Source organism: Phacochoerus africanus, chromosome 15 (genome assembly GCF_016906955.1).
Source record: "Phacochoerus africanus isolate WHEZ1 chromosome 15, ROS_Pafr_v1, whole genome shotgun sequence".
Classification (NCBI taxonomy): domain Eukaryota; kingdom Metazoa; phylum Chordata; class Mammalia; order Artiodactyla; family Suidae; genus Phacochoerus; species Phacochoerus africanus.
Window position 1 is genome coordinate 55,532,662 of NC_062558.1, and position 12,921 is coordinate 55,545,582.

The 12,921-nt window shown below is 38.0% G+C and overlaps 1 protein-coding gene across 1 annotated transcript in view; it reads left to right on the forward strand.

Moving 5' to 3' along the window:
• Positions 1-398: 398 nt before the first annotated feature.
• HEATR1 (HEAT repeat containing 1) overlaps positions 399-12,921 on the forward strand; it is a 47,916-nt gene continuing 35,393 nt past the window's right edge. The window contains exons 1-12 of the mRNA XM_047762306.1: positions 399-519; positions 739-913; positions 1,446-1,662; positions 2,408-2,549; positions 3,904-4,005; positions 4,695-4,835; positions 5,757-5,968; positions 6,125-6,258; positions 7,788-7,890; positions 8,801-8,911; positions 9,310-9,427; positions 11,257-11,364. Of these exons, the coding sequence (XP_047618262.1) occupies positions 772-913; positions 1,446-1,662; positions 2,408-2,549; positions 3,904-4,005; positions 4,695-4,835; positions 5,757-5,968; positions 6,125-6,258; positions 7,788-7,890; positions 8,801-8,911; positions 9,310-9,427; positions 11,257-11,364 (1,530 nt within the window). The 5' untranslated portion in view covers positions 399-519; positions 739-771. The remainder of the gene's footprint in view (positions 520-738; positions 914-1,445; positions 1,663-2,407; positions 2,550-3,903; positions 4,006-4,694; positions 4,836-5,756; positions 5,969-6,124; positions 6,259-7,787; positions 7,891-8,800; positions 8,912-9,309; positions 9,428-11,256; positions 11,365-12,921) is intronic.

Here is a 12,921-nt window from a genome sequence, read left to right on the forward strand (position 1 = left end):
GTAGAAATAACCGAAAAGATGTTTTTCTTTGTTAAAGCAAAGCCACAACAAAAGATATTGCTTGTAAAAGGAAGGGGCTCGCACGGATCTGTGAATTCGGTCTGTGAGTTCACAGCCCACAGTTTTAACCACTGCGCGATGCTGCTGGTCCTTAAAGCTGGATAAATATGTATTGAATGAATAATTCCTGCTATAGACCTTAAGGCTCACAAAAGCCCACCCAGAAACGGTAACTTCCAGCTACCAGCAGAGAATCGACCGCTACCCCACGGTAGGGTCGGGATTCCGAGCCCGAAGTCTGGCGCGGCGGGGGGGCGGAGTTTCGCCGCCGGGAGGTGGAGTCGACTTTTCTCAATTTGGCAAGCTTGTACCTCTTCTCTTGCCGTAGTGCCCGAAACCGGAAGCTCGCCTAAGGCGTGCTTTACATTTCCGGGCGAAAGCTGGATTTTTTTGGTACCATGTGGGAGCACTTGTGAAGATTCGCTTGGCTTCTAAATCCTACCCGAAGTTGAGCTCCAGGTGAGCAAGAGCTGTGGGTCTGGGCGGCATCTCGGGTTTTCGAGTCTCCGCGGATTCGGGGCTGAGACACGGGTGGCGCGGCCGCCGAGGTTGTACTTAAGCTGTTAACGCTGTTGCTGTCGTGTCCGCGACCGCGCTGCGTGCGGAGGAAAGTTGCTATTTGCGGTTAAGCCACCTTAAGATTTTGTGGACGCTTCTCACGGTGGTTATGTTTCTTAGCCTGCGTTTTTTAGAAGTCCTCTGGCGTGAAAGATGACGTCCTTAGCCCAGCAGCTCCAGAGACTAGCTCTCCCTCAAAGTGATCCCAGTCTCTTATCCAGAGATGAAGTTGCCTCTTTGTTGTTTGACCCCAAGGAAGCGGCCACCATCGACAGGGACACGGCCTTTGCCATTGGTGAGCTACCCTTTAAATTAAAAAAACTCTGGGAAGCGTGCGTCCTGGGTGTTGCTGTATTTTCTTGTTTTCTGACCTGCCCTCTTCCTTAGCGACTTCTAACTTGCTAACTTGACTTAATTTTATTAAAGGAAAGAAAATAACAGTCACTTGTTAAGATGTCTTAAGTGTGTCTATAGGCAGCGGTACTTGAATTCCACAGATAAGGAGTAGAGAGGAAGAACAGCTAAAAGGGGCTGGAGACAGTGGCTGGGAGTTAGGGGAGGTGTCTTCCCCGGATTAGTCAGGTTATAATATTGAAATTGTATTGAGGTAAAAAAGAAGGCCCCCTGCCAGGGGTACTTTCTATTTTCCTGATTCATGAGGATGGAACTTATTTTCTTTGTTGGAAACTGGAAACCTGTGTTTGGGACTGTATTACAGATTACATGTGCTAAAAGAATTCACATTTTTAGGGATAAGTAAAACAGTAAAAGAAGAGTAAGACGAGTTTGCTTGCAAAGGTTTGTTAATTTAACTGGCCTTTTCCTAGGATGCACTGGCCTGGAAGAGCTGCTTGGAATTGATCCTTCCTTTGAACAGTTTGAAGCACCGTTGTTCAGCCAGCTAGCAAAAACCTTGGAGCGCAGCGTTCAGACCAAAACAGTGAACAAACAGCTGGATGAAAACATTTCATTATTTCTTATTCACTTGTCCCCTTACTTCCTGCTGAAGCCAGCACAGAAGTGTCTGGAGTGGTTGATTCACAGGTAGCAAATGGAATTACAAAAGTAATTATGGGCTGCTAACATTGATCTCTTTTAAAAATCAAGTAGCGAGAACATTTATCAATTTAAAGTTGAAAAATTAGGTGTATCAGGAGGTTAACATGATTTGTATTGGGTGAGATAAGCATGCCCTTCTATTATTGAACTCATTTTTACCAATAGTGAAAAGTAGAACTATTAAAGGTCTTGGGTATGTAGTCTAACCTCATTAGTTCTAAGGAGTTCATGTCAGTTTGCCGTTCTAAATTGTCACTGCATATTTGGAGCAAAGGTTATTAGTAAAACTTTTCTCGCCAACATAACAACAACAACAACAAAAATGGTTTGGAAAGAGGATAATGGTATTATCTAAAATACCCCAACTTAAGAAAAATAGTAGTGGCTAATGTGTATTGAACATTTATACACCAGGCCTTCTGGTAAACACTTTGCATGTATTATCTTGGTGCTCACATCATTCAGTAGGGAGATGCTTCTGTTAGCCTGCCACAACAGGAATTCCTGATATTTTAAAATGCTACTACATAAGAATAGTATTGTTAGTACAGGGAGTATAGTACTCCCTGTTGAGTACTTTAATGCTTATTAAGTGCTCTATACAGTGCTTATGGTTATTTGGTTATTTTAAATGGGTTTAGTTCATTTCATTGATACACAGTTTGAACATGTAAGGAAAGACATGCTTTTAAGTTTTGTGTCACCTCTACCTGTTTGCTTTTTTCCCCAGGTTCCATATCCATCTTTATAATCAAGATAGCCTCATCGCTTGCGTTCTGCCATACCACGAGACAAGAATATTTGTGCGAGTTATACAGCTTCTAAAAATTAATAATTCAAAGCACAAATGGTTCTGGTTGTTGCCAGTTAAGGTATGATTGTTGAATGACACATATCTATAATCATTGCAATCCTTAATTAAAGATATAATTTGGAAAAAATCAAGTCATTAGTGCTCCTGAGAGTAGTCTAATATTATCTCCGTCATTTTTATTATCTTGGATTCTCACAAAACTCTGTTTTGACAGATGAGGACAGGCTCAGAGCATTAAGTTACTTGCCAAAGTAACTTAATGGATTTGAGTCCAGATCTGACCCTGAAGCTTGTCTTTCCACTGTGCCATGCTGTGTGGCATTTTAAATTTTGAAACTGGAAAGCTTCAAAAAGTTAGAGGTGAAGAAAAACAAAAAAATATTTACAAAAATTAAAAGAGTAGGGACAACTTGAAGGACTTCAGGAAATTATTCAAGTTGTACAGAAGATGTTGGGTATTAATTTACAGATGAATAGTAGAATGTTTGCCTTATGGGAAGGCTCTGGCTGGGATCAGATTGTATGAGTTTATAGTAAAACAACTGACTTGCATTGTCACTTTGTTTCCATCAATAGTAGAAGAAAGTAAATGTATGTTATTGGCAGGAATTTAACTGAAGGTTGAGTGCAGTGATCTGGGCTCAAGGGAAAACAAATGGGGATGAAACAGACTGGGACTTTGGAAGGAGTTAACTTTATGGGTGATGACAGTGAGGTCCATGATCAGAATTAGTTAAAAAAAAAAAAAGGCATGGGAATTTTTAATAAGAGTTTGAATGTAAAGCATTTGAACTAAAGAAAAGAGAAGGCCAACCTAAAATAAAGTATCTTAAAATAAATCTATTCGGTATTCACTCTGCTGATAATATCAAAATCATTTTTTCCCTGGTCTACACACAGATCCTGCTGTTCTTTAGACACAATTGTTTCAAGTACCCAAACCCACTTATCTATTAAAGTTCACATCAAATGACCCTTTTATTGATTTATTCCATGTTTATTGAGCACTTAACACATGCCATGTGCAGTGCTAGGCAGTAGGAAGAGTAGTATGAGTTGACTGGCTTCCTAGTCTATTTGTTTCTAGTGTTACTGTAAAGCAGTGACAAAACCATATCACACTGGCTCAAAAACCCAGTCTAATGGGTAGCGTTACTAAGAATATGGAGAATCCAGATTCAGATAACTATGCATAAAATGCAGCACATGATAAGTAAGCATTTTTCATCAGGTGCCACCACACTTATTGTTGGCCCTTCTCTTTTGAATTTCCACCTTATAACTATGAAGAGAGGCTGTATTTTGTATTTATGAACTAGCAGCATGAAGCTTTTTTTTGGTCATTACTTTAAAAAATAATCATGAGTTGATGAATGTCCTTAGTAATGGTTGGTTCTTTCCATCTATAATAGCAATCTGGAGTGCCCTTAGCTAAAGGAACTTTGGTTACCCACTGCTACAAAGATCTTGGATTCATGGATTTCATCTGTAGCCTGGTGACAAAATCTGTGAAGGTGAGTATGTGGTTTCATGAATGTATAATTTCATTGGAAGGTTGTTTCCTCTGAATAAAGAAAATACATGAAGGCCCTCTCTAATAACAGTGGGAATTTGAAGAAGTTCTTTTTATTAAATGATCTGCTGTTTTGGAGCATAAGCCATTTGGTCAGACTTTCTTCATCGGACCTGTTCTTTCTACAAAAATAAATTATTCTATTCTTTACCAAATTCTGATTACAGTAACTGTTTAAAATGAGACAATCTAAAAATGTTAGGAATATTGTTCATTCTTGTCATATTTAAATAAACCATTAAATTTGTTTATTTAATATTGCATATGACAGAAGTAAAATATCAGCCTGAAGCAGTTGAGGAGAACTGTAAATATTTTTATACTTTCATTTAATTGGCCTTCACTCTTCTCCCCCCAACCCCAGTCTCACCTGCGGCATATGGAAGTTCCCAGGCTAGGGATCGAATCAGATCAGAGGTGCATCTTCTGGCCTGCATTACAGGGATCCGAGCCAAGTCTGTGACCTATGCTGCAGCTTGTAGCAGTGCCGGATCTTAATCCACTGAACAGGACCAGGGATTGAACTTGCATCCTCACAGACACTCTGTCAGGTTCTTAACCCACTGAGCCACAATGGGAACTCCTGGCCTTTCACTCTTAAATGTATTCTGGTTATGATCTTTTTTCCAGGTTTTTGCTGAGCATCCTGGGAGTTCAGCTCAGTTGAGGGTGCTCTTAACTTTCTACGCTTCCACCATCGTGTCTGCCCTGGTGGCTGCTGAGAACATATCCGACAACATAGTCGCCAAGCTGTTTCCATACATTCAAAAGGTCAGCCTTACTCATGTGTATTTTGTACTTAGGAATATTTTGTAACCTAAGGGGACTTTTGTGCTTTCAAAAATTTCAGTTGGATATAAATGTTCTTACATTGACGGTTTATTTCAGGTGGTTGATGAAATTTAATTTTTAAGTGTATGACTTCTTTTGTCTGAAAAACTTAGCAGAATGGGATCTTAGGGCTCCTTAAGAATGAACGTTGGTTATTTGGCCCTGCCACCTTCTCCCAGATCTGTTTTCTTAGCAGTCATGTTACCTCAGTGGGAAGAGAACTGATTAGAAAATCTCTTCAAGGCAGAGGCTCTCTTATCATTCTTTCTTTCTTTTTTTGACTGCACCTGCAGCATTTGGAAGTTCCCAGGCCAGGGATAGAATCTGAACCAGAGCTGCAGCAGCGCCAGATCCTTAACCTGCTACGCTGTGGGAGCTCCCTCTCATCATTCTCTGTGCATTGACTTCTGCTTCTCTGTGTTTCTTCTCACCAAGCATCTCATGGCCTCCCACCTTCTTAGATTCCGCATGGCCATGGCGGGACTGCTTTCACTTCCCACCACTGTCCCAAAATTATTGTCTTTAGTCAGACATTGTTTCTGATTGAAGTCTCCCTCACACAGGTGGATGTTTGCAAATAAAAGAAGACTCCTTGGCTCCTGTTAGGATGTGTAGTTGGGAGACCTTCTGAGATCCCTTCTGTCATCTAAGAGACTTGTCTATTTCCATGTCCCCTCAGGAAAAGGAGTCAACAGCTTGATTTTTCACTTCCAAGGAGTGTTGACTCTCGGTGTGCATTAGGTTGTATTAACCTCTAATTTATGCCATTTCCAATTTGTCAAAGTAAAGTAGCATTTTTAAGTGGAATAAAGTAACATAGCTTATATGATTTTTTTTCCTCATATTTTAAAAAATATTTAGGGATTGAAATCATCTCTACCAGATTACAGAGCTGCAACGTACATGATAATATGTCAGATTTCTGTGAAAGTGACCATGGAAGATACCTTCGTTAATTCACTGGCTTCGCAGATCATCAAAACGTTGACCAGAATTCCCTCTTTGATTAAGGATGGATTGGGCTGCTTGATAGTGCTCCTGCAGCGACAGAAGCCAGAGAGCTTGGGGAAAAAGTATGTACGATTGAGTTGAGAAATGATCATGTTTAGAGGCAAATGAAATTATTTTGAATCATTTTTTTACTTAAGATAAATCTTACACTATTTGTGAAAATTGCCACTCATTGTCTAGCTTGTGAAATCAACATCTATGTCTTTGCTTCTTCAAAGGCCATTTCCTCACTTGTGTAAGGTTCCTGATCTTATTACACTGCTTCAGGGGATTTCTGAAATCTACGACATCAGTCCTCTTCTACGTTACATGCTTCCCCATCTGGTTGTCTCCATCATTAGTCATGTTACAGGTATATGGTTTTGCATTTTGTGTCCAGAAACTTGCTTTCTCAGACTTGATTCTCTTAAAATAGGAACGATATCCTTGTTAATATCTTTTAGATATTTAGAATTTCTGCTGTCCACTTGTTTTTGTACAATTTATCTATTTTTATAATGTGAGAAACATTTCAGGTGGGTAGCAGGTTGATTGAAGGGAGATCTTTGTTAATTGAATGACATATTATTATTATTACTATCATTATTATTTACTTTGTGTTCTTACATAGTCTCTACATGAAAAAAATTATGGAATTATTTTAAAATAATTAATGTTGGAGTTCCCATCGTGGCTCAGTGGTTAACAAACCTGAGGAGGATCCATAAGGACACGGGTTCGATCCCTGGCCTTGCTCAGGGGGTTAAGGATCTGGCGTTTCCGTGAGCTGTGGTGTAGGTTGCAGATGCAGCTCGGATCTTGAGTTGCTATGGTTGTGGCGTAGGCCAGCAGCTGCAGCTCCAATGAGACTCAGACTGGGAACCTCCATATGCCGTGGGTGCAGCCCTAAAAAAAAAAAAATAATAATAATAATAATAAAATAATTAATGTTACCAAGTAAAACTTTCCTTTGTGATTCTTTATAATAAATACCCAATTGTCGGTAAGTTTTTCTCCCTTGAGTCATTGAAAATATAAGATCAAGAATATCTCATACGTAAAAATCCAAATTTAAAAAAAGCCAAAAAGTTAATTAGAAAGTGGTTGTTTGCATTATGATTTTTACCCTTCAGTAAATACAAAAAGACAAGAAATATTTGGTCCTATTGCTTTTGGACTAAGAAAGATGTTTCTAGGAGTTTCCTGGTGGCTCAGCATGTTAAGGATCCAGTGTTGTCACTGCTATGACATGGGTTTGAGCCCTGGACTGAGAACTTAGGTATACCATGGGTGCAGCCAAAAAAAAAAAAAAAAACTGTTGTCTCTGAAGTTTAGCCAGTCTATTGGAAAATAAGGTTTGCTTAATTCAATCTCAGTTTAAACATGAGTTTCAGAAACATAACTAGCAGGAATGAAAGTACTTTTTCTTGTCTGATGGTGGTGAGTAATGAAGCTGGGGCTAACATCCCATTCATATATTTACGGGAAATCTAGAATAGAAAACGACAGCTCTTGGTTCAGGAAGGAAGCATTGAGATGAAAGTTTAGTCCATTATCAGAGATAGTTTATTGAGATGTAGGTTCAGGTCCCAACTTCACCACTTGTAATATAAGCTGAGGAAAGACTATATTCTTTTGGGCTTTCGCTTCATTGAGAGTGTTGATAGTCCTTCTCCAAAATACAGAGAATTTTGGGTAAAGGATAAATGAGGGTAATGTATTAAAAAATGGTTTGGAAAGATAGTTACTAAATAGTAAAGTACACTTGAAAATAGGTAAAAAGCTGGCTGTTGATACATGTTTTAAAGTTCTTGTAGAAGAGATTTTCTGTTATTAAACTATGTAGTAACTTAAGCATCCAAAGAAAGTTTTCCCCAGTTTTAATTTGTTGTCTCTGCTAAGGAGAAGAAACTGAAGAGATAGATGGTCAAATCTACCGGCAACTCTTGGAAGCCATACTTACAAATATATCCCTCAAGAACAACTTAGACCATTTGTTGGCGGGGTAAGCTGTTACTTCTGACACGCTTTTGATTTGTATTTATTTCTGTGGCTTAGTTTACTTTGCAGGGTTGGTTAACAGTTTTCCCATATCCCTTTATAATGTATTTTCTGCTTTGTCCGTGTCACTTTTTTCAGTTTTAACTTCTTGGTCAAATAGTTGTGGCAACAGAAATAGAAATTTTTCTCGTTTGTCTTTAGTGCTTACATGTGATCATGGAAAGTTAATGGTGAAGCTGAATTTGGGTTATACTACATGTAATTTGTGGTGGTTGAGAATTTCCTATTAATAAATGGACCGAAATGCCTCACACCAAACATCACAGTTGGTAATCAGTAGGTGTCAGTTAGGAACTTACGTTGAGGGCTGGCATGAGGTAAAGATAGTTTAGTCTCCCATTTTCCTTTTTTTGCTTGAAGGACAACTTGATACGGTGAAAGGAATATGGTGGTTGCAGTGAGTCATAGGTTTGAATCCTGCTCTCTCATCTTCAGGACAGTTAGAGTAGTAAGTTCTGAAGGTCTACCTGGACCTGGTTTTGCTGTGGTGCGTCATTGAGCAGGTACCTACCTGCTGGAGTGTGTCACTTGTGCCTTGTGCTCCCGCATTTGGCTTGTGTATTAAATGAGCTTAAACACGTGAAACCCTAGTGAGAGCTTGGCTCCATAACCTGTCTGGGGCTGAAAACCCTGCTCTGCTTTTTATGGTGCATTAGGGTCACTGAGTCTCAGGTCTTGTTGCTGTTCTCATTTGACCTCAAGTGAATTACAAGATTTCATCGCCCAAGTTTTTGTATCTGTAAAATTTCTACCTTGTAAGGGTCTAAGAGAGGTTATTATTTCTAAAGTACCTAGATAATGGGTATTCAGTAAATAGTAACTTGCGTGTGCTGATTTTTTTGTTTGTTTTGCAGCCTTCTTTTTGAAGAGTATATTTCATATAGTTCGCAGGAAGAGATCGATTCTAATAAAATATCTTTGCTTAATGAACAGTTTCTTCCATTTATCAGGCTTTTAGAAAGCAGGTAAGTTGTGTGTGTTTGTGCCCTTCTTAATGTGTACCTCTTGTCTTATAAAGAGATGATTCACAAATTGCAGTGTAATACAGTGATTGAATTGCAAAGAGACTGTTCTTCCCTTTAGGAAGGACAGTTACAGCGTTTAAATGTATTTGACATATAAAAGGAAATAGGGGTTTTGTGGGGCTAGGGAGAGTATAGGTTTTTGATATAGACTTTTTGTTGTTGAAATTGTCCTAGTGACAAACTTGATCAATATCATTTGGTTTTATACCTTCCATTTGTCACAATTTGAAATCTCAACCTCAGTAATTTAAAAAATTTTTGTCTTTTATACATGTATGATATGTGTGGTTGAAAAATTTATTAAGAATAATGAACTATGTAATTCTGTTTCATCCAAGATACCCCAAAACATTAGATGCTGTGTTAGAGGAACACCTAAAGGAAATTACAGACCTAAAAAAACAGGAGCTTTTCCACCAATTTATCTCTCTTTCTACAAGTGGGGGAAAGTATCAGGTAACTTGAATGTGATGCTTTTTTCAGAAAAATTGTTGTTTGGAAATTTTTATGTGTGATGTTCCTAGGCAACCACCAGAAGGCGGCCTAACAGTGTCCTAGTGTACATAGCTTCCTCCTTTATCTGCACTTTCCAGTGAGGCGCCCACAGCCACAGGTGGCTATTTAAGGCATTGATTAGAAAAGGGGAGTGGATTTTTGTTTCATGATTATGTTAGAACTTCAGAAGTTTTCTGGTGATTCACCTTAAGTCTTTATTACTGGAAGTTAGCCATATAAGTAGTTTTTAATACTTACCTTTGAAAATAAACATCATGAAAAGAAATATGGTTGTTTTGGCTTTTCTCTTCCATTTAACTAGACTTTCGTCTTTAATGGTATTTCATTTCCAAATCATAGGTTGATAGACTTCCTTTGTCTGATTACATAAGTAAACTATGTTGTCACTAATTCGACTGTTGTATCATTTTTTTCATTTTTTAGGGCTGCAAGTGTGGCACATGGAAGTTCCCAGGCTAGGGGTCGAATCATAGCTGCAGCTGCTGGCCTACACCGTAGCCATGCTGGGTACTTAACCCACTGAGCGAGGCCAGGGATCAAACTCGCATCCTCATGGATACTAGTTGGATTTGTTACCACTGAGCCACAGTGGGAACTCCCTGTCCTATCATTTAGATAAATTGCATTGTTTCAGTGATCAATTTTTTGGGTTTTTTTTTTTTTTTTCCTGGGCCACACCCGTGGCATATGGAGGTTCCAGGCTAGGGGTCCAATGGGAGCTGTAGCCACTGGCCTATGCCACAGACACAGCCACAGCCACACCAGATCTGAGCCTCATTTGCCACGTATACCACAGCTCACGGCAATGCTAGATCCTTAACCCACTGAGTGAGGCCAGGGATCAAACTGCGTCCTCATGGATACTAGTCAGATTCCTTTCTGCTGAGCCATGATGGAAACTCCCAGTGATCAATTTTTTTAAAAGAATTTTTATTGTAGTTGATTTACAGTGTTCTGTCAATTTCTGCTATAGAGCAAAGTGACCCAGTTATATACATATACATTCTTTTTTTCACATTATCCTCCATCAAGTTCCATCACAAGTAGATATAGTTCCCTGTGCTATACAGCAGGATCTCATTGCTTACCTACTCCAAATGCAATAGTTTGCATCCAGTTTTTTTATTTGTATTTCCATTAGGTGTGAATATAGTGATTTTTCTTAGGTGCTTTTCACCTTGGAATCAGATATACATAAAGAATACAAATTTACTTCATAGATTTACTTGCTTATTTATTTTTGTCTTTTTAGGGCTGTGCCTGCGACGTATGGAGGTTCCCAGGCTAGGGGTCGGAGCTGCAGCTGCTGGCCTACGCCACAGCCACAGCAATGCCAGATCCGAGCCGTGTCTGCAACCTACACCACAGCTCATGGCAACACCGGATCCTCAACCCACTGAGTGAGGCCAGGGATCGAACCCGCAACCTTATGGTTCCTAGTCAGATTCGTTTCTGCTTCACCACAACGGGAACTCATTACTTCACTAATTTAAATCTGCATGTAGACAAAACTATACATTAAATCACATTAAAAATACAATTTTTTTAATCTGTTGTAACTCATACTACAGTTACAATTTTTTTATTTGTTTTTTATCTGAGGCAAAGATTTTCCTTTACTTTGATTTACTTTTTTGCTTCTAATACTAGATAGTTGTTATTAAATATGTTGAAAAACTAGTGGTGATTTTCTCTGGTTTTTCTTCTTGACCATAAGCTGCTCAGATTTAGTGGTGATAACATTTGTTTATTGTAATGAATCCCTGTAGTTTTTAGCAGATTCTGATACTTCCTTGATGCTCAGTCTGAATCATCCACTTGCTCCTGTAAGACTTCTGGCTGTTAATCATCTAAGAAATATCATGGAAACATCAAAGGTTCGTGTCAAATAGCTTTCATTAGTGATGTTTTTATCCTTAAGATGAACAGTGTTAATTCTAGAAAAAAAAACCTTGAAGTTACTACCTAGAATCAGTATTGTTTAATTACAGAGATAAGCCTAATAACACATATGAGAGTACATTGGGCAAAGACTTGGGACCATATGTCAGAAGCTTTATATACCCTAATAAGAACTGTTTATGCAGATGTTTACTTTAGAGTTAGTTGAGAATTTTTCAAGCTGGAGTTTATAGGTTAACATACAGAGGTTCACCTGAGAGTTTTTTAGTTTTGCAATTTGAATTTGATAATCTCAAGTTTAACATGAGTGTACTTGGGGACATCTCAATGATAACTTTTGGAACCTGGTTCATGGTTTCAGTACCTGCCAGACAGATCTGTGTTTAAAATTTTGGTTCCTCCAACTAGTAAGTATAGAAGCTGACTTAATTTGTAAATAAAGCCTTTGTACCCAAAATGGTATTTTACAGATTTTGCAGTCATTCAAATAGAGCAGCATTTTCTGAACTTTAATGTTTTGCTATGTTAGCTTACCACTGATACTATTTTCTTAAAATTTTTCTTTAGCTGCTTTTAAATGGGCTCATTATTATTTGTCTAGCCCTTCTTAAGTCTGAATTGTGGTTGACTGACAATTAATTATATGAGTTTCAAGTATATACATAGTATTTCAGTGTTTTCAGGTATACTTCATACACAGTTATTACATAATGTTGATTCTGTCTCCTGTGCTGTACACTGTATCCTTGTAACTTAATTAATTTATATATAGTAGTTTATACTTCTTAATCCCCTTCACTTATTTTACATAGACTTTAAATCATGAGTTTGAAATGCTAATTGTATGTACATTTTACTGTAGTTACTACAATTAAAATAGGAATATTCATCTGTATAATATCTAGAATCATCTCATGTACTATTACCATTTGCATATTTGGACAATTTCTGGAGTAGAGAAAAGTGGTAGCCGAGTTCAGTTCTCCGTAGCATGTAGTATGAGCACACTGAATGCTGAAACTTGTGTCATGACAGTTAAAACCTAGATTTTAGTTTTTTTAATATTTGTTTTTTTAAATATTTAAAAAATATTTTTGTTTTATTCTTTTGTAGTTTTAAAGAGTTACTTAGTTTTTAAAATGTTTGGTGTACTCAAAATATTGCTTTATTTGATTCATTTCTGATCTGGTATGAATCCTGTCTCTGAAAAATTGCTAATAGGTTTGTCTTGATTTCTTTGATAATTAAACTCAGTGAATACTGTTTTTTGTTGTAATGAGAAGATTTCAGTGTGTAGAATTAAAAAGGGGTCCCTGGAATGTCCTAATAGTCTTGAAGCCATTCTCATCGTTCCTTCTTTTAATCATGTCCTTCCCCTGCCTCCTTCCTTCTCTGAATTTGCTAAGTTTTTTTAGTGAAGGACAATGATATGTTCAGTTTACAGGCTAAGCATTGTAATGCAATTGTCTTTCTTTGTATGCTTAGATTTCCTTTTCCCTTCTCCATCAAGGATAGGACATAAGGGTTTCTAG